The 21,845-nt window shown below is 38.9% G+C and overlaps 2 protein-coding genes across 4 annotated transcripts in view; both read right to left on the bottom strand.

Annotated features, from left to right (window-relative positions):
* Positions 1–4,675, bottom strand: part of VEGFD (vascular endothelial growth factor D) — a 34,486-nt gene extending 29,811 nt beyond the window's left edge. Inside the window, exon 1 of the mRNA XM_010993412.3 lies at positions 3,861–4,675. Coding sequence (XP_010991714.2) covers positions 3,861–3,950 — 90 coding nt within the window. The 5' untranslated portion in view covers positions 3,951–4,675. The remainder of the gene's footprint in view (positions 1–3,860) is intronic.
* A 106-nt stretch (positions 4,676–4,781) lies between these two features.
* The window catches only part of PIR (pirin), a 92,239-nt gene continuing 75,175 nt past the window's right edge, over positions 4,782–21,845 (bottom strand). For all 3 annotated transcript variants that reach the window (XM_031445862.2, XM_010993413.3, XM_031445863.2), the window contains 3 exons: positions 18,570–18,652; positions 9,485–9,551; positions 4,782–5,098 (listed from right to left, as the gene is read on the bottom strand). In XM_031445862.2, coding sequence (XP_031301722.1) covers positions 4,986–5,098; positions 9,485–9,551; positions 18,570–18,652 — 263 coding nt within the window. In that variant the 3' untranslated portion in view covers positions 4,782–4,985. The remainder of the gene's footprint in view (positions 5,099–9,484; positions 9,552–18,569; positions 18,653–21,845) is intronic.

The raw sequence follows: 21,845 nt of genomic DNA, 5'->3' as shown, positions 1-21,845 counted from the left end.
CATGTGTCCAAATACTATATTTTCATTCCATAAATTGTCTTTATAAGTCTGTCCCCAAGGGGTTCCTTAATGAAACTCGCTCAACATGCAGTGTCAATGTGATTTTTGTCTAGTGCTCTTAGGGGTCTATAGAAAAGGTTAATCCACAAGTCCAAATCAGGGTTTTTAAATTAAAAAATAAATCATACAGGAAGCACCACATTCAGGATATAAGATTCAGGGGCTTCTACTGTATCCTGCAAAACAATAATATGCTAAAGGGATAGAAAAGCTTCAATCAGCTAACTAAATGACTAGGAAAGAAGAGATCTGTGTCTAGAAGCATGTAATTCAACAGATTTAACTGTAAGGTCATACATGAAGAAGAAATTAGTGGGAAATATTTCGAATGTCTTTCATGTCAAGGGCAATGCCTGACAGGAAAGTGGACAAGAGCTCGCTGGGCCATCTGACTAGCAACAAAGTCAATGCACTTTGCTGTGCATGACCTTAGGGAGGGCAGTGGGGGTGGGTCTGCTTCCTGGAGTTAAATATGGAAGGTGCACCTCAGTTCTTGTCATTCAATTCCCTTTAGAGACAATTTCAGAAGAAGGCCAGGGACACAAAGGCTATGAAGTCTTGTGAGCCATGTGGCTTCTCATGAAAGCTGGAGGTATCCCACATGCTTGTGGACTCAGACTTTTTCCAGTCTTAGGCAGAGTTTGAATGACTCCAACACCCACCAATATTCTTCCACCGGTGACGTTAAGAGGGAGCTAAAAGTTAGTGTGGGGGAGAAGGAAGCAAATTTTTTCAGAAAAGAGTTGGGCAAACTTATCGTGACCAGTAATTAGTCGTTTGTCATTCTACTGATATGTCTGTATCAGTGACTTTGAAAAGATTTATGGCAGATGGCTTCCCCTCGTGACTTAAAGGGGGTGCCAAGATTCCTGATGACGAGAAATGCTTATCAAATAAGGCAGAAGCAGTGCTGGCCAGGAGGTCAATGTAAACAAGGCAGTGACATTGCAGGTATTCATTTACCAAATGCCCAGAGTGTCTATATTATTGTACTAAGGGCTGTTGCATGGAGTTGAGTCTATGTGGATAGAGCTTCCTAAAGTTGTGCAGTGCACATCCTGTGCAACTGTATATGATTACCCCAACTGCTAAAAAAGCTGGAGAAAATAGACACAGAAATAAATCCCATCTCTAGATGGTTAATCTGACTATACTAGTGCACCAAGAATAGGCACTGGATTAACCTTATTTCTAGAAGAAAACATGTTCTGCTTAGACTGAAAAACTTAGCAGCTAAACAGTATACACAGCAGTTTTGAGATTTTCAAACAGATTTATCTCAGTTCACAAATTCCATGCACTACTGCCCTGAACAGCTCTGAGTACAAATGGCAAGACTAATGAAATCAGGATGCCTTTCACTCAAAAGGCACTGAGCGCAACTGTCTGGGGTATTAGTAACCGCCTGCATGGGTTACTGCAGGAAAAAGAACTGTTCTCAGAAACCATACTAGAGGCAACGCTAGTCGAAGGTAGAAAACCAGGAGAGCGCTCCAGGCTAGAAAGCGAGGACTGCGGGGAAAGGGCTACCTAGGGCTAGAGCTGATATTGTCGTCCTTTCAAGAAAAGAGGTGGTAAGAAGAGGGGTGGGTGAAGAGAAGCACACGGCCATGGACCCACCACTGGGGAGGACCCTAAAAACATCTTATACTAAATGAAACATTTTTAGCTCCAAAAAGCACAAAATACACTCATATCCCAGCGTCCAAACCATTACCATCTTGAATATGCTCCCAGACTAAACTGTAATTTCAACAAGAGGAACATTAACATTAAAAACATACTGCTTCTTGAATTTTCTCTTAAAAGAAGGTTGAGGGGGGGAAGAAAAAGTAGAATAATCAATACGATACACCTTCTTACCCGTCACCACCCGGTCACGCCTATGCCCGAACTTCTATTTACCTGTAGGTACTCCTTTCCTTCACATCAGAGATTTCACTTAGCTGGGGGTTGGGTGGATGTAAGGTCAGGATACGGAGCTTCACTTTTTAAAGGAAATTCAGATAGATACGAAAAAGATTGCTGACAGTGTCGCTAAGCATAAAGCCCTGCATCTACTACGTGCAAAGACAGGCTGTCTGTCACATGCAAATTCAACTGCTTCCCTCCAGTGCCCCATTAAGCAAGTTTCTGGCTTCGCAGTAAATGTGAAACATTTAGAACTACACTGTGCCCAGGACCCTTAAAGAATTCTTGGCGTCTGTGCTCTTTAAAAGGGCTGAACAAGCGGAAGAATCTTACTCCTTTCCAACAATCCAGTCTCCTCTTGTACCATCAAATAAACTGACACTTAAAAATCCAAGTAAAATGGAAACATTTTAAAACTCCACGTAATAAAACTGAGGGGGGATAAAACCTCCATGAACCCAATACATCTAAGGATTCCTGAGTTCCGTGGACTTAAAAAAAGCTAAACAATATATAAAACAGATAAACAACCAGGTCCTACTGTAGAGCACAGGGAACTATATTCAGTATCTTGTAGTAACCTATAATGGGAAAGAATCTGAAAAAGAGTATGTGTAACTGAATCACTTTGCTGAACACCAGAAACTAATGCAACATTGTAAATCAACTATACTTCAAAAGAAAAAAAAAAAAAAAGGCTGAACAACCTGAGAAGACTTTCTTGCTCCAAACAAGTCTGATTTTTTTAATCTAGGCTCAGAATTGGATTCCCTTTTACCTGCAGTCTGGTATTGAGATCTAACATCCAGACTTGTGGCAATGAAGTAAAACCAAGTGACTGTGGTCTCTCCTGTGTACATTCGGAACTTGGAAAGTTACAAAGGTGTAGAATGCTGGACAAGGTGACTCTCTAGCCCTACCACAGAGTTCAACCTTCGCAGAAATACTGCTTATCTGTTTATGTACTGTATGTACATCTACGCTTTTTACGTAACAAGACTTTTTCACCCTCAAGGATCAATTTTCCCCTGATGGGGGCGATATCCGCCTTGTTGAAAATGCACGTCCTACCAACAGCTACAAAAACTCAAGTCCGCATTTGTCTATTCACGGCCAGAAATTTCCAGATCAATAATGATTTAGCACAATTTCAGTCAAACAACTACATCTGAATAATTTTCAAAATAAAAGATGAAAAAAATCCAATATAATCTGTGAAATACATGAAACTGGGTGAAATATTGCTCAGTCAGTAACATTCCAGCTGATTTTTTTTTTTTGCATTACTCTCAGTTCACTGGGCTCTATCTGATGCTTGCTCACAGAATCAAAGATTCGATTATGGTTGAATTTTACACACGTTTCAAAAAGCAAAGAACCAAAAGGGCTTCCAAGAAAAGTTTTCCAGATGGTGGCAATGGGTAATTTGGAAAACCAGATGGAAGATGTCTGTAAAAAGCACAGTAGTTTTCAATTTACACAAGAAATTAATGAACTAAACTAACTAAGCTAACATTTGCTGCTCACAGATGACATTAAAAGAAACAACCCACAAAGTTATCTGTGACATAAAAACAAATCAGGGCTTCATTAGAAAACCACTGTGCTATGTACACATATGCAACTGAGGGGAAACCTCACAATCTGAAGAGATTCCTGTCCTCTTACATCTCCAAAAGCCCCCTTCTCCAGCATTTTCAAAGACTCATGGCAAGAATCTTAGCATAAGAAAGAGAACATGCATTAACGGGTGCAGATTATAGCCTGTCCACTACTAGGGATGTTCTGCATTTTTCTATTATCTAAAAAATAGTGGGGGCAAAGAAAGAACACCCTCTGTATAAGCCAACTAAGAAATCAGCATCACGTTAAAAACTGAGCTCACCTACCTTCACTGGTCCATGTTCGAAACTGGCGCCCTGCACCAACTGTAGAGAAGACATCATGAAAATATTCACTACTGCCCACCGTCTGTACATTTTGAATATTTTAATATCCACTGATTACCAAGCTGTTGACATCAGGCAGCTAGAGCAAACTGTTTCCAAAGGCATTCTCCAGAAGGAAAGCTCGAAACCCCAAGACTTCACATGGAAAAACAAATCATCAGTTGTGATCAAAATCCAATGAAACCACTTCAATTAGTCAAGGTATGTTTTTGCACAATCTTATGGGGGTGGTGAGAGATGAAAAAAATGTTCAGTGTTCTCATGCTCCAAAAATAATCAGGAGGTGGACATGTCTTCCACTTGAAATGAAAAAGCACTCAAAATCCATTTCATGTCCAGCAAATTTTACAACAATCTCTCCATCCTATGCCCCAGGTTCAAGTTGTTTTGTAAAGAGGTGGTGCGGCCACCAACGTTTGCAGCTACAGGAGGCTGGGACCCAATTCTGGATTCAAACTTTTTTCACAACCCTCATGGAAGCTTGCAGTAGCATGTGTCTTAAATCTGACACAGATTTTGGCAGAAACGCAGGCAAGTCTTGGCCGTAATCCTGTCGCGTCCCTACCAATAGCAGGGCAGTTTTAAAAACTGACTGAAACACTCAGAACTGCTGTTATTTTAATGCAGATAACCTGTAACGTGAAACCCCAGCTCATAGGCATCGAAATGGCATTGCTCAGGAAGGGAGCACGGATGCTCACGCATCCACTATCAGTGACACACAGAAAGCAAAGAAGCATGCTTTAAAAACACATAGGCACACAGATAACAAAATATCCACATGCACGTGAAAGGCAAACATACACAAAATGATTTTCTTAACAGAAGCTTAGTAACTTAGGTCAAAATGAAAAACACTGATTTTTAAAGAAGCAACAGTGAGGTTTATTTGCATGTGTCAGACTATCTCACAGACATTGCTATCAAAACCACGTTATCATTTCAGTGTGGAATTCTTTAGAAGCACTGGTGAAGTCAGCTCTGGAAACTGGATGCACTGAACGGGTGGATGCCACCAACGGCAAAATCCTAGAAGGCGGCCAGACTCTGCCCTTGGGCTCGTCCCTAGTTTCCAATCTTTGATTTCCAGGTTTTGGCTCTTTCAAAGCCATTTTTTGCATTTCTGAAATCAAGAATGGCCTGAGAAATCTCTTCATCTGTGTTCATCACAAATGGACCTAGAGCAGAAAGAGACATTCAGAAAGTTCTGGGTGATGAGAATATTTTCTTCTACCACTAGAAACAATGTATTTCTGTATTTCTTAATCCGAAACAAACTCAGGCATCTCTGGACAGTAAAAGGTTATTTTTGCAGCATCTGCTCCCCGAGGACTGTAATACAAGTTTCTTGACGAGGATTGAGTATGATTATAAAGACCAAACTTCAGATAAACAAATGCAGTTACATCTCACTCACCCATTGCAGGCTGTCATCAGCAATGGAATCTCTTTATTCAAAACATTCTTGGGTTTGGTTCCATTACAACCATGTTTGTAGTTGTTAGTTCTTTTTATCTTCTTTGTTTGAAATTGAGGTATAACTGACATACATTATATTAGTTGCAGGTGTACCACAAAATGATCCGATATTTGTATATATTGGGAAATGATCCCCACAGTAGATCTGGTTAACATCTCTCACCATACCTAGTTACAGAATTTTTTTTCTGGTGATGAGAACTGTAGTTGTCAGTTGCATAGCATTGGCTGATGTCAAGAACTGAACCGATCTGATAAAAAAAAAATGGCGAATCTCATCATAGTTTTGGTATTTTTGCAGTATACGGGGCTGTGTCCTGACACGAGGGAAGTACGTCATTTTTGAAAATTAGTAGCACCCCATTGACAATAAACAGGAGATTACAAAAATTTCAACTGAAGAAAACATGACATTTTGGATTCTCTAGGGGTCAGCACACTAATTTTCTATAAAGGGCCAGAGTACATATTTTAGATTTTGTGGGTCAAACAGTGTCTGTCTCAACTATCTGACTCTTCCGCTGAAGCAAAAAGCAGACATAGACAATACAAAAGTGAAGAGGGATGGCTGTGCGCCGGCAAAACTATTTACGGAAACATGCAGTGGGCAGATTTGGTCTACGGGTCATAGTTTGTCTAATTCCTACGTCTGAACTTGGGTTTTGCTAAAAGGGTAGAAGAGGTCCTCCGCTAATGGACCAGGAGGCAAAATGCCTGTCTCTTCCCTCTTCACATACTGTAGGAGCAGAAGGGTATCATCCCAGAATGCATCACTCCCACCATCTGTTGGATAAACAAGGCCAGCTCTTACATGGCCTTGGCAGTGTCTTGAAAGCAGGTGACAGCTTTGTCCATTGACTATCTTTCCTCCCCCAGTCTTCAGAGGTTCCATCAAGAACCTTTTAAATGGAAGTGACTCTTCTAAGGAGCTTTCTCCAAGAGACCCAGATGAAAATATAACTGTAATACTTTGAGGGACTAACACATTCAAACTTCTTAACTACTGTTAGCATATCAGCACCAGTGTGGTGCTTACTTTAAAGACTTGAGAAGGAAGACACAGGCTAACATGCTCTGATGATGTTGAGGCCTTTGGAGAGGTTGCAGGGAATAGAACGGCAACAGAAAAGGCAAACTGGCAGCAGGTATCTAAATTCATTCATTCATTCAATTACTTATCTGTCAAGTATTTATTGAGTGCCTGTCAGACGATGAACATGGTGCTAGGAGCCTGAGACATAAAGATGAAAGACAAATGAATGACAGACTCTCTCCCCTCAAGGACCTCAAATCTACCACAGACAGAGATATGAAAACAAACTATGATAAAACAGGGTGATATACAGAATGATAAAAGTATATAAAATCCATAGGTTCAGCACAGAAAGGGGAGAAGGAAGAGCTCAGGACAGGAGTCACAAATGAAGTGATGTCCAAACAGGCATACATGGAGGAACTGAGGATGGGGGCAGAGTGCTGGAAGGAGGGATGGGAGGGGGAAAATAAGGGGGGATCTGACATGTAGGAATGTCAGGTTCTGGATGCCAGGTTCTGGATGCCACCTACGGGAAGAAGGTTGGACATAATTCTGCCGGTAAAGGGTTAAGTAGAGAGTAATGTGATTTGATCTGCAGTTTTTAAAAGAAAACTTCGGCATCAGGGTGGAGAAGATGTCTGACCTGAGAGGCTGAGTTGATGCTGGAATTGTTGAAGGGTAACTGAGACACAAGACAAGGGAGACTGTGGGTGGAGCAAGGAACTCAGTTCCGGATATTCTGACACAAAGGTGCCGGAGACAGTGAAACAGCTTCCTGGCAGAGGTACCTGGTACACTGTTGGAAATAGGGATTTGGGGCTCACGAGAGAAATTTTGTCTGCAGATGGAGATTTGGAGTCTATCAGGTAGGAAAGAATGAGAGTCTGCATATGCAAAACAAATAATAAATCCAAGAGGGCACCCAGGAGAAGCCAATTTTTTAAAGGACACAAGGAGGAAAGGGAAATGGAACTCAGAAAATGGGAGCAGGACCGATCACCTGCACATCAACATTTTGCTATAGCTTGGCCTTGTGGACCACCTCTCCCAACTTTTTTTTGAGGGGGTATAGGGGTTATGAACAAGAAAATTATTTGATAATTATTGATAATCCCATAAATCCTCTTTTAAACTACATTTCATCTCTTCTCTAACTAAACCTTTAAACTCCCTCCGTCTCCTGTAATACAAATAGTGTGAGTTTAATCTCTTATCATGTAGAAACTCTCTATAGTAGAAAGAGCACAAGACAAGGGTTTAGGAGACTAGAGTTCAAATCCCAGCTCCACTACAAACAATTCATTCCCATCAGGGAAGCCACAGGGCAGAGTAAGGGGCAACTGGGCACAGTGAGAGGCAGAAGGACAGGGTGGTTGGAAACCACACAGCCTGAGTGTGAATCCAGCCACGTGACCAATGAACCTCTGTACCTCCGCTTCCTCATCTGTAAAATGGGGATGAGAGTACCTACCTCGTTAGATTATTTTGAAGCTTAAATGAATTAATGTTCGGAAAGCACTTGGACCAATCCCACTATACAGTAGATGCCACCCAAGTATCTGTTATGTAAATAAGTGAAATATCTGGATTTCACTTTCCTCATCAACTAGTCCTGGTTCCCAAAGAGTCGAGAGATGGTTGTGGTTGTCTTTAAACATGCACAGGTAAAAGAAAAACTTCCACGTCTGGGTTTTAATAAGTTAACAAAACAAAGTAAGTAAAACAAACAAGATGCTTTGCTTCTCATGAACTGAGGTTTCAAGGGCCATCTCTAGCTTGTCTTGTTGATCCGAGTTTGTGTGTGCAGGCATGTCCAGTGTCCCTGAGTCCCGAGCCTCTGGGAGAGATGAACAGAGGGTGGTGCAAGGCAGTCCTATCCCTGTGGTCTGCCGCCTATTTCAGATGGACTCCTGTTTTTCATTATTGGCACAGAGGAGATTGCTTAACTTAAAAGATTTCAATTCCACACATCCTTTTCCCACCTAAATTCTAGCTGCTGTTAATAAAGATGACAACCCTACTCAATTTGTCTGCAGGCTTCTTCCAGAAAAACAAACTATTTCAGGGCTGTTCAATCAAAATAAAATAAGAACCATGAACCTTTGGAGTGGAAATCAGAAGCCTTCAAAATATAGGTCAAAGGGGATAGGCTAGGTGGGGCATAAATGAATGCCTTATTAATAGAACAAGAAAGAAGAATATTTACAAAATAATCAGTGTTCTTTAGATTTGTGATCAGCTGGGTTTTTTTCCCCCTGAAATCACTGTGTATACCTTTATGCAAGTCAAGGTAGCATAATGGGATTTTAATGCATGTTAAATATAATAATTAGATAAGTGGACATACACCATGTTCTATAGCATTTATCTAAATAATAGATTCGGTACTAGGTGCTTTTAGACATTCCTCATTTAATCAAACAATATTTTGAAGATGTCAAGATAAAGAATTGAAGTGACTGTTACGAGTACTTATTCCAGGGTTTTCTGCCTCCAAGTACAGCCCTATTTCTACTATACCACAATTACCTCTGTTTGTTTGGTTTTATAAAATAAACTAAGAGTGACTCAAATATTTTAGGAACTTCCAAAGAAATATTCCTAAGAGGTTCCGACTTTTCACTAAAAATGCAACAGACTACATGGACAGTATTGAAATCACTGTTATTTTTGGTAAAGGTAAAAACGAGATTCAAGTCCCCAGTAGACCACAAAAATCTTTTTCTAGGTTGAAATTCCCTATGACACAATGCAAAAAAAAACAAAACAAAACAAAATAAAAAACCTGTTTTTGTTTTCCTCACAGTTCCAAGCTCAATGTCCCACATGTGATAAGTACTTAAGAAATGTTTCTGTAAAAGAATGAATGCAGAAATTAACACCATATATATTTTTTCCTCTGACAATAAAGAAATGTAACAAAATCCTCAAATTTGTTTGATGGAGAGATAGGACAAAAATCCAGCTATTTTTCCCAATGACACTATATATGTACACAGCTTTCAAAGAAAAAAAACCAACCAAGAAAATCAAATCACTTCGGGCTCACCGTATTGGACAACTGGCTCTCTTAATGGCTCCCCAGCAATTAGGATGAAGTGGCTTCTCTCAAGATCCTAAAGTCAAGGAACAAAGCATCAAACAATAAACATGCTTTTTTCTTCCTCCTAACTTATCCCTCTCCTCCCTTTCTATGTCTGTGAGTCCATCTGTTTTGTAGATAAATTCATTTGTATCATTTCTTTACATTCCACAAATAAATGGTATCATATGATATTTGTCTGACTTATTTAGTATGATAATCTCTAGGTCCATCCATGTTGCTGCAAATAACATTATTTCATGATTTTTTATGGCTGAGCAATACTCCATTGTGTATATATACCATATCTCCTTTATTCATTCATCTGTTGATGGACATTTAGATTGCTTCCATGTCTTGGCTATTGTATATAATGCTGTTGCAAACATTGGGGTGCATGTATCTTTTCTAATTAGTTTTCTCTGGATATATGCCTGGGAGGGGGATTGCTGGCTCATATGGCAACTCCATTTTTAGTTTTTTAAGGAACCTACATATTGCTCCCCATAGTGGCTGCACCAGTTTACAGTCCCACCAACAGTGTAGGAGGGCTCCCTTTCCTCCACAGCCTCTCCAGCATTTATTATTTGTAGGCTTTTGAATGATGGCCTTGCTGACTGGTGTGAGGTGATACTTTATTGTGATTTTGATTTGCATTTCTCTAATAATTAGTGATGGTGAGCACCTTTTCATGTGCCTGTTGGCTATCTGGATGTCTTCTTTGGAGAAGTGTCTTTTTAGGTCTTCTGCTCACTTTTTTATTGAGTTATCTGTGTTTTCTGATATTGAGCTGTATGAGCTGTTTATTTTAGAAATTAAGCCCTTGTCAGTTCCATCATTTGCAAATATTTTCTCCCATTCTGTAGGTTATCTTTTTGTTTTGTTCATGGTTTCCTTCGCTGTACAAAAGCTTCTAAGTTTGATTAGGTCCCATTTGTTTATTTTTGCTTTTATTTCTTTTGCCTTGGGAGACCAACCTAAAAAAACATTGCTACAATTTATATCAGAGAATGTTTTGCCTATGTTCTCTTCTATGAGTTTTATGGTGTCATGTCTTCTATCTAAGTCTTTTAGCCATTTTGAGTTTATTTTTCTGTATGGTGTGAAGGAGTGTTCTAGCTTCACTGATTTACATTCAGCTGTCTGGCTTTCCCAACACTACTTCTGAAGAGAAGTGTATATTCTCCATTGTATATTTTTGCCTCCTTTGTTGAAGATTAATTGACTGTAGGCGTGTGGGTTTATTTCTGGGCTCTCTATTCTGACACATTGATCCACATGTCTGTTTCTGAGCCAGTATCATACTGTTTTGATTACTGTAGCTCTGTAGTACTGTCTGAAGTCTGGCAGGGCTATGCCTCTAGCTTTGTTCTTTTTCTTCAGTATTGCTTTGGCAATTCTGGGTCTTCTGTGGTTCCATATAAACATGTTTATTTTTGAATGTCCAATTAGAAATGATTTGAAGTTGACATGCTGTTTAAATGAATGATGTTCCCAATTGTAAACATAAATTCCAGAAATATTTTCTGTGCAACACTTGATATGGAAATGCTTATTCTTTAAGATGTTTAGTAGCAATCAGAACTCAAGAATATGTCCAGACCACCAAAATAATAACTCAAATAAAGGAGAATTTAAAAACAGAATTTAAAAGGGAAGATTATTTGTGCAAATCCAAAAGTAAGGTTTTATTACCTTTGACATTTATTACTGTTAATATAAACTCTGCCCTAGAAATGTTACACTAAATGGAACCTTATAAAAATATCCAAGGGACATCTGCTTAGGCAAATTTCTCTCCAAAAGAGTCCTACTGTGTTAAAGTTTCTAAAAGTTTTTGTTTAAAAGATCAGGGTTTTTTTCCCCCTGAAACTGAAAAAAAAGATTATTAAATTCAGTGCTAGCTAGTGTGGATGCAGGGAAAGATATGGTCTCCTATATGTCATCTGGAAGATTTAAAATTGGTGTGGGAATCCTTCCAGAGAGCACTCTGACAATGGAACTTCAAGTCCCCACTAATGCTGATGTCCTCAGACCCAGTAATGCCAGAGAAAAGTAATGCCCCCCAATCACATTTGTGAGAAATAACAAATAATTGTTTTAAGCCACTAGATTTTGGATGGTTTCTTACTAACAGAACTGAACATCATGTATTTCTCTTGAGATGTCTCTTAGGTTTATCTGACTGAGAATAAAACAATAACTAAAGTCATAATGATTAGGCACTTTAAAAGAAAACCTCCAAACATTAAAAAAAAAAACTTCATCTATATTCTAATAATATAGCCTTTTTCTAAATATGTGATAATATAATATATTATACCATATCCTACTATATATATATATATATACATACACATATATGCTTCTACTAATACAAAGCTCTCTAATTAGAAATCATTATAATGTTACTAGTACCAGAAGATTTATCACGGGATTCAATTAAAATGAAGGATGAATTCCTTAATCTTCCATGCAGTTAGAAATATGTGTATTTTACAGAACTGATACTTATTTCTCCTTCTGCCTCTAACTTAAAAAAATTAAAAGGGAATTTAGGGTCAAATGGTTTCTGTAAGTCTTAATTTACTTCTACAATCCCAGGGCTGTGCATTTAGTACATCCACCCAGTGGATGCTTTAATCATTTCTTCATGTTTAAAAAATATCTGTTCAACCATTCCCAGACCTGTATTTATTTATACACTACTTTATGTATCCATAACCCAAGGTGCTATCAAAATATGCTAATGTGAACTCAGCTAAAAATCAAAGAGTATGCTAAAAAAGCTTCTGCTAATTCAAATGTTAAAATGGAATACTATTCAGCCATAAAAAGGACAACATAATACCATTTGCAGCAACATGGATGTCCCTGGAGAATGTCATTCTAAGTGAAGTAAGCCAGAAAGAGAAAGAAAAATACCATATGAGATCACTCATATGTGGAATCTAAAAAAAGAAAAGAAAAGAAAAAGAAAAAGACAAATGAACATAAATACAAAACAGAAACAGACTCATAGACATAGAATACAAACTTGTGGTTACCAGTGGGGAGTGGGGTGGGAAGGGACAGACTGGGAGTTTGAAATTTGTAGATACTGACAGGTATATATAGAATAGATAAACAAGATTATACTGTATAGCACAGGGAAATATATACAAGATCTTGCGGTAAGTCACAGTGAAAAAGAATGTGACAATGAATATATGTATGTTCATGTATAATTGAAAAATTGTGCTCCACACTGGAAATTGACACAATACTGTAAACTGACTATAACTCAATAAAATAAAATTTTTTAAGAAGTGGATGTCATAAATCCCATTTACTAAAGACCAATGACTTACCCTTAGCACAGACCCTGAGTCCCCACTTACTGTCACATTGTACACAATGTTAACAGTTAGGCTTTGGGTTCTTAGATCTATGAGATTCAAAGCAAGAAGACAGAAAAGCACTACTGTACAAGAAAATGGTCAGCTTAACATCAATGACGGAAATTAAAAGCAAAAGAACTATGAAAAACAGGCTTTTTTTTTGAAGCTTAAAAATTAGTCTAAGACCACTTATGGTAGGAGCAAGCAGGCTCTAAAGACATCATCATACTTTATAGTTCAGGACAGTAATTCATATACATGCAGGTGACCCAAGGTTTCGTATAAGTTAAATTGTGCATAATAATATCTAATAGCCCAATAGCCCAATAGCTCACAGGAAAAGGGAACATTTCTACTTGACATGTTTTTTTCTTTCAATGTCACGTTTAAGTGACTAAAACTTCAACTTAAAAAAATGCAGTTATCAAAAAAACATTTACACCCCTAAGGGCTTTAAAGGGGTGAAATTTTAGTGTGACTCCAATGACATATTAAAGACAGGTATCTTAGAAAAATAGTTCTGATCGTGGGCACTACATCATTTATAATTTAATCTGAAAGAAGCTATCACAAAAAAGTATTTTAAGGTGCCTGTTGTTTTGGAGGGGTGTACACACTTGGGTTTTAGGGTCAGGAGGCAGAGGAGAAAGGGGTGGGGGTCACAACAGGAGGGGAAAGGAAAGGCCAACTCCTCAGAACGTATGTTTCCTAATTCAGAAGATGCATCTTTTGTGAGTGACAAATGTGTCCTACAGTTTACGCAGTTTAGAATAATAATAAAGTGTTAAAAATAAAAGTTTTGCTCCTTTTGATATTACTCAAATCAAACAATGGCTTTCATTTATAATTCAGATGGTAGGATAAAAGGACACTTGTATTTGGTCTGAAATGAAAAATGATTCAACTGCTGGGTGTTGAGTTGTTCAGGAGTTTGGCTTCCCATGTCAGAAATCTGAAGTCTGGTCCAAGCTTCCTTTAAAGACTTTTTCACAAAATTAACCTCTGAGTGGCCCCTTCTCCTCTAACTGAAGCCAGATGTTTTGTGTCTTTTTCTTTTTTCTTAAATGCATCTTTTTTCTTCCCTTAATTAGCCTTCTTTGGTGAAAGCTGATCGTTCTCCTGGATATTCAGTAGAGTGCTATTGTGGCTGGAAGTCCCAACAGTCACTATCTTGAAAAGTCCTCATCTATGGTGACCTTGTATACGATGTCAAATGATGAAAATCAGGCCAAAGCAAAGTGAAGGAAAAACCTGTTTAAGATCATGAGTCCCTGTGCAGACTGAAGTCAACGCTTTGTTGGAGTCTGATGAACAGACTCCTATACAAAGGTAACAGAAGCCCACTTACTGCTTCAAGTAGAGTTGCCTCAACTAAAACTCATGATCCTTCGGGGCTCAGACCATGTCTCTTACTCAGGTGCACCTTCTCAGAGTTCCTAGTTCAGAGTTAGGCCATTTTGGGTTTACTTAATAATTTACTTTTACAAACAGCTCTGCTATTCCATAAATATTATTGCCAAGATACGTATTGAGTTCCACTGATACCAACAATAAATGATTGAAAGCCCAGATGAAGGCCTGAGGATTTATTGAAGATATTGGTAACTCCTACACTATGAGTATGTACGCATAGACTGACTGATTAGAAATATAAAGCTTGAGATGTCTGTCAGTGAGACTCTGAGAATGAATCTAAGATCATGCTTTTGCTTCAGGGACATTTATTATTGTGAAATGTCACCTGAAAATATTACCAGAAAGAGCTTTAACAGGACTTAATTGCATGCAATTGTTCTTACTAGACTTCACTGTTTATACTTCTTGGGCCAACTGAAAGATAAAACAGTGAGATGTTATCAGTTTTTGAGAATTAATGGCTTATTTTGTTGTGAATTTTGATACAAGCAAAAAAGTTGTCTCTAGCTTTAATAGGGTGTTCTGTTTTATTTGTCTTTCAATCTTTATTTTAATCAAATGTTAATCTGTATTAATTTCATGAATTCACCATGGATGATACCAGTTAACGAGTACTGTTACTCTCAAGTATGGTTTTGATGACACTAATGAGAAACTGACTGTCTACCTTGACAGACTACATGTAAATTTGCTAATATAGGAGGCTTAAGACTTTCTCAATAGGACACTAATATAAACATGAGTTTAAAAGTGAGATCAAGCCTTCATATCAAACCCATGTGCTCCTGATCCTGGAGCCCTGGCAACCAGGGTACCAACTGTGGGCCAAAGCAGCACAGGGAGCCTTAACACCTGAAACAGAGGCTGTTCCGGGGTGACTATTACTGTCCAGGCTTAAATGTCCAGAGTAGCCTGGAGTTGATCCCAATCTCTAAGAACTCTGAAAAAGTTAAGGCCATTTGGAAAGTATTGTTGGGGTTTGGGCTTCCTCTAAGAAATCAAAGGTTCTGGCTTAAAGACTCTTCAATCTAGCAGAAATCAAGCTCCCTGCACTTGCTACCCACCATGGAAGACTTCAGAGTAATGGTCACAAAAGGTAATCCACACTCTGAGTGAAAAAGACAGGGATCCCTGTAGCTTAAAATGTACTGGTCTAAGATGAGTCAAATGCTAAAATGGAGCAGGGAAACCTGGGGAGAGAAAAGATGTAATCTACATTAACTTCTCCTTGCCCTCCTCCTCTCCTGCCTCAGAGGATTGTTCAGCCTAGAGAAAACTGCCCAGACTACGGGTTGACCAGGAAGATCAGCACGATGGGACAGACACAGAATGAGAAGCAGTGACAGTGCAGGAAAAGCAGTGCTGGAAGGGCAGCTGGGGAGTATCTAATAACTCCTCATTCCTGACCACAACTCAGGGCAAATGGGAATAGTGGGAGAACCATGAAGCCACATCTTCCTTCTTTATCTAATCAGGCTAAGTCTAGTTCCAAGTGAAAACAACCCTGGCCTGGAGCCAGAGTGAATCAGAGTCTTTGGGGGCCTTTTAAAAAAAAAGTGAAATATAATCAATTCACAATGTTGTGTTAATTTCTGGTGTACAGCAAGTGATTGAGTTGTACGTGTGTGTGTGTATATATGTATATATATATATTCCTTCTCATATTCTTTTTTATTATAGGTTACTACAAGTTATTGAATATACTTTCCTGTGCTACACAGAAGAAACCTGTTTATCTATTTTATATATAGTAGTTTGTATCTGCTAATCCCGAACTCCCAATTTATTCCTTCCCCACTTCCCCCGCAACCCTGATAACTATAAATTTGTTTTCTTTGTCTGTGAGTCTGCTTCTCTTTTGTAAATAAGTTCACTTGTGTCATATTTTAGATTCCACATATAAGTGATATCATACGATATTTGTCTTTCTCTGTCTGACTTACTTCACTTAGTATGATAATTTCCAGGTTCATCCATGTTGCTGCCAATGGCATTATTTTATTCTTTTTCATGGCTGAGTAGTACTCCATTGTATATATACACCACATCTTCTTTATCCAGTAGTTTTTGATGGACACTTAGGTTGCTTCCATGTTTTGGCTATTGTAAATAGTGCTGCTGTGAACATTGGGGTGCATGTACCTTTTTGAATTAGAGCTTCCTCCAGATATATGCCCAGTAATGGGATATTGGATCATATGGGAAGTCTACTTTTATTTTTTTAAGGAATCTCCATACTGTTCTCCATAGTGGCTGCACCAAACTACATTCCTTTAGGGCCTTTTTATAGTTGTAGAAACTATATGTCCTAAACTTTAGGGCCTAAGGTATGAATCCTCATTAGGTAACATGTATGTGGCATGACTATCTGTCACATAAGGTGTTTAGATCAGTGAACTTTCTGGCTACCATTATTGGGTACCCGCTATGCACTAGACCCAGGATTAACAAACTTGTCCTTCAAAAGAGCAAGAGAGTAAAGATTTTAGGCTCTAGGGGCCATCTGGTCTCTGTTACAATCTCATACCTTTTGCTTTTCAGCATGGCATGAAAGCATCCACAGACAAACAGAAATGAATGGGTGGGGCTGGGGGGGTCAATAGAATTATATTTATGACAAATTTAAATTTGCCCTATTGGACGTAAATTACTGACCCCTGTACTAGATGTGGGGTAGACTCTTGAGCTACATAATCTCACATATTTTGATGACCCCATGCAATTGGCATCATTATTTCAATTTTGCTGACCAAAAAACTGAATGAAGCTCAGAGAGGGCTTAAGAAACATGTCCAAAGTCACACAGCTAACAAGTGGCAAAGCCAAGATTAACACCTTCACAGTCTTTTTGTTGTAATCTAAGGGGGACTTTCTCCTCTTCATGGATGTAAGTGATATGCACCCATTTAAATGCTACTTTTTTGGAATACTTTTTTTTCATAGAAATCTTTCTAATGTCATGGTGGCTCAGGCTCTGCTTATATACAATCATAATTACAGAAGGGCACAGAACAACCATGCCCCTGGGGCCAAGTAACTGATGGTTTCAGCCAACTCTTCTATCCCTGCTGCCTCCCCCAACTTTCGGGCTCCCCTCATCACTTCTGCTGTTCCACTTCAGCTTTCAAATCCTTATCATTTGCACTGTGTTCTCTGTTATATTATAGGAAGGACTGGGGTTGTCAAGTTAAACCAGATAAGTTACAGACTAATCCGCTGTCAGTAGAGTCTGGCCAACAGGTGGCTTCCATGTCTCTTTCATGCATCGGGTGAAAACAGACAAAATCGCCATTTTTGTAGGTCAGAAGTGGCAGTTTCATGCAGTTCAACCTAGTAACAGAGCGCACAGACCCTGACATATGCATTTCCTCTGGATCACATGAAGTTTTGCTTCTATTTACTTCACTGTTCCTGGGGGAGTTGCAGATGATTAAAGCAGCAGTAGGTAAGCTGCTGGCAAAGTGGGATAACATGTAATTTCTCAAATCCACTGTGTTCTACAATCCCAGGGCTGGAGGGCCAGAAGTCAGTTAGACTGCCTCTCCACCAGCCACCCGCACACTGAAATAGTTTTTAGCCCTGCTTTTCAAAATTCACCTTTGCAGGAGCTTCTACACAATGGTCTCCTCAATTCTCCTTAGTAAAATGTCACAAAGCAGTCAGATTGGCTTAACAGGCTCACAAGACGGTGAGCGAATCATCCAAGGGACTAAAACACACAGGGAAGAAACTCGGCAACCTAGATAAAAAAGCTTGTTGGACTCCTTAAAATACCAGAAACTTGACTTTAAAAGCAGGGGTTCAACACAAAAGGACTATGACAGGTATCATATGCTCTTCTCAGCTTGAAATAGGGTTGGCTTTCCAAGGGCTCCACATGAGGATGTGTGTAGATTTCTATCTACATCCCCAGAGGGCTGATGCACTTTCACTCAAGCGAACGATAAAATCAATCAACTGCATAAATAAAGAAAATTAGAAGACAAGGAAGATGTTTTGCCTTCAGACTCGAATTTCTAGGGGTAAACACCAGAGAACTTTAGATGATTCCTAAAGATGATGAATCAGTATAGATAAAGCCTTAAAATAAACTAACAGAAATAACAGGAGTTAGTGAAAGGGGTGGATAAACTTGCGACATGGTTTCTTTCTCCAAGGAAAAGAGAACATTTTCTAGCTACACAGGAGACTTAAGCATTTTCCTAGAAACCAGTAGAAAGTCCAAGTTAGGAAAATTAAAGATTTTTAATCCTCACCTTGTTCTCCACCTGGACATTATCGCCGTCCCCCAGCACGGCTGTGTGATGAGGCTCTATTTTCTGTTGTGCATCATCAGGTCCTACCAAAAAGACAACTCAATTTAGTCCTCACTGTGGTACATTTCTCATATGATTACAAAATTTAATTAACTACACATCACCATAAAATTAATTTCAATTTCAGAAATAACAGACTTAGGAATCTCCTTAAATCTCTCAGCTGATTATATTTGCAGTTATTAAAGTCAGAAACTGTTTTCCAATGGAGAAGAGAACAGGGAGGTGAAACCTGCATTAGGTCTTCGCTTACACTTTTTATGTCACGCCTAATAGCTTAATTAATGAGCAAAGCCCTTGGCATTCCATGCTAATGAGAGTGTTTCCTTGAGTAAATTATAAACCTCATAAAAAGTAAGCATACTTAGGAAAATTAATAAATTCCATCATTAACTCATTTCAACAAGTATTTACTGGGCACCTACAATTGCCCTGCACTATGAGTGCTATAATGCAAAGTGCAGGTTCCTTGCACACAAATAACGCAAAACGTCATTGAAAGAAACTAAACACATATTGAAAAGACACAGAATAATTCCAGTGGGAAATAGGTAAGCTGGAGGTAAACTATGTACAAGGCCCTGTGCTAACTGCTGGAGGGGGGGGTGTTCAGGATGATACGTTTCCATCCCTTCTATATTGAGGCTCACACATGAAATACAAAAAATAACACAAATGAAATTGTCCTTTTTTTTTAAGGTTCTTTCTCACCAGCACAAATTTTTTAAAACTCGTAATTATTTATTTGTTTACTGGGAAGGGGTTAGGTTGTTTTTTTTTCTAACGGAGGTACTGGGGATTGAACCCAGGACTTCCTGTGTGCTAAGTATGCACTCTACCACTGAACTATACACCCCCCCCCACCAAAATTGTGTCTTAAAGGCAACATGAAAGTAATAAATTAAGTTCAATGAGAAAATGGGCTGGAGGAGCTAATTCAGGCCTAGGGACCCCAAGAATGTGTTGTGGGGGCATTAAGACCTGTACAGAGCTTAGCAGGATCAGACAGACCTACAAGAGGCAAAGCTGGGATAAAGGGCATTCTACACAAGGCGACAGACTGCGAAGTTGAGGTGCCAGGAATGTGCAGGGCATCCGTGGGTATATGGGGAAACCTCTACCATTGCTGAAACATTCTTCTGGGAGGAATGATGGCACTGCAGACTGGCTTCAGATGAAGGAAAGGCTGTGGTTATCCATCTGAAATGGAGGCCCTCCAAGGAAAGGGTATGTGTGTGTGAACTAGTCAGATCTGTGTCTTGGAGAAAAACCTAAAAGCAGAGCGCAGAATAAATGGGAGAGGGGCCAGACTGAAGTTAGGATGATCTGTTAGGAGTTTATTGTAACAGTCTAAGTGGACATGAATTACAGTCTGAACTGGGAGAGTGGATACTGAAAGATAGGGATGGATTTGAGAGGTGGAACTGAGAAAGAATCTATAGGGTTTACTACTACTCAGTGATAAAAAAAAAAAAAGAATAAAATAATGCCATTTGTGGCAACATGGATGGCCCTGGAGATCATCATTCTAAGTCAAGTAAGTCAGACAGAGAAAGAAAAATACCATATATCACTCATATGTGGAATCAAAAAAAGAAAAAAGAGGACATTAATGAACTCATCTACAAAAGAAACAGACTTGCAGTAAACAATCTTATGGTTACCGGGGAAAGGGGTGGGACGGGATAAATTTGGGAGTTTGAGATTTGCAAATGTTAACTACTACATATAAAAATAAACAAATTTCTTCTGTATAGCACAGGGAACCATATTCAATATCTTGTAATAACCTCTAATGACAAAGAATATGAAAACAAATGTATGTATATATATGCATAACTGGGACATTATGCTGTACACCAGAAATTGACACATTGTAACTGACTCTACTTCTATTAAAAAAAAAGAAGAATCTATAGGATTTGACAACAATGGGAGAGAGAGGACTTGAACATGATTCTCACTAGGAGCAGAATGATGTAGTGGCTTGAAGATGACAACAGTGCTTCTCCAAGAGGAGGCTACAGCATGGAGAAGCTAAAGCAGGTTAGGACAGCCATGAGAGGCTGTAGAGGTGGAGAGGCTTGGGCTGGGTCTTAAAGCTCGGTAAAAACCAGACATGTGAATGGACAACAGACAGAAGATTCTAAGCAGCGTGAGATGCTCACAAAAATGTCTAGGGGGACATACCTGCATGACATTCTGGGATGCAAATAAGGGCATTCACCTGACACTACAGAGCTAAAGCTGAATAACTAATATGGAAGTGCTTATGTCAATGAGAACAACAGCTTGAGGAATTATCATAAAAACAGAAACACTGTAGATTTTGTGAATATTGACCAGAGTCTAAACATAGCAATATTTTCAAGAGAAAACCTCCTTTTGACTTCCACTTTGGAGATAACCTATACGAAGAACAGGGCTCATCCTGATGCCTGCAAATGTGAAACTGGATTCTCATAGAGCACTTCTTCACCTGGAGTCAGTGTGTTCTCATGGGGTCCATGGATAAAATTCAGAGCAATCACAGACTTATGTGGGAGGCAAATGACATCTTTTGGAGGGGGCAGGTAATTAGGTTTATTTATTAATGTTGTTTTTAACACACTGATTGTCATATCATCCAAATCTGGGTGACAGTTGTGTTTCCTCAGGGGCACCATTACCCAGATACGGGTGATGTAATCCTTTGTCCAATTATGCAGAATTTATTCTGTGCAGAACAATCACATTCCAAGAAGAAATAAAACTGTAAAGAGGCTGAAAATTGAAAATAAGAAAAGAAATGATTTTTTAAAACAATTCCAACTACATTGGAAAAATAAACAGAGTAAAGATAAGCACATATACTGTTAGTGCACCACACTGTGGTCAAGTGTGAATTCGGGCCCCACAGGAAACACACCCAATCTACAGTGGGTGATCAACCTGTTAATGGAGGTACTGGGGATTGAACCCAAGACCGCGTGCAGGCTAAGCATGCGCTCTACCACTGAGCTATAACCTCCCCAAATGACATCTTTACTTTCACTAACACCTAACTGAAATGTGACCTTTCCTTCAGCCATATATAGCCAAAAAACCACAGCAGTATTCGCTAGAACAATGATCCAGTCTCCAGTAGAAATTACAGATAGTTTCATACCACACTAGCATTGTAGATAGCTCAAAATAAGTTTATGTTCATCACTACATAAACTTACAACTTCAAGC

This window comes from Camelus dromedarius, chromosome X, assembly GCF_036321535.1.
Source record: "Camelus dromedarius isolate mCamDro1 chromosome X, mCamDro1.pat, whole genome shotgun sequence".
NCBI classification, from domain to species: domain Eukaryota; kingdom Metazoa; phylum Chordata; class Mammalia; order Artiodactyla; family Camelidae; genus Camelus; species Camelus dromedarius.
The sequence above is the reverse complement of the archived record's forward strand: the minus strand, read 5'-3'. Positions and strand labels throughout refer to the sequence as shown.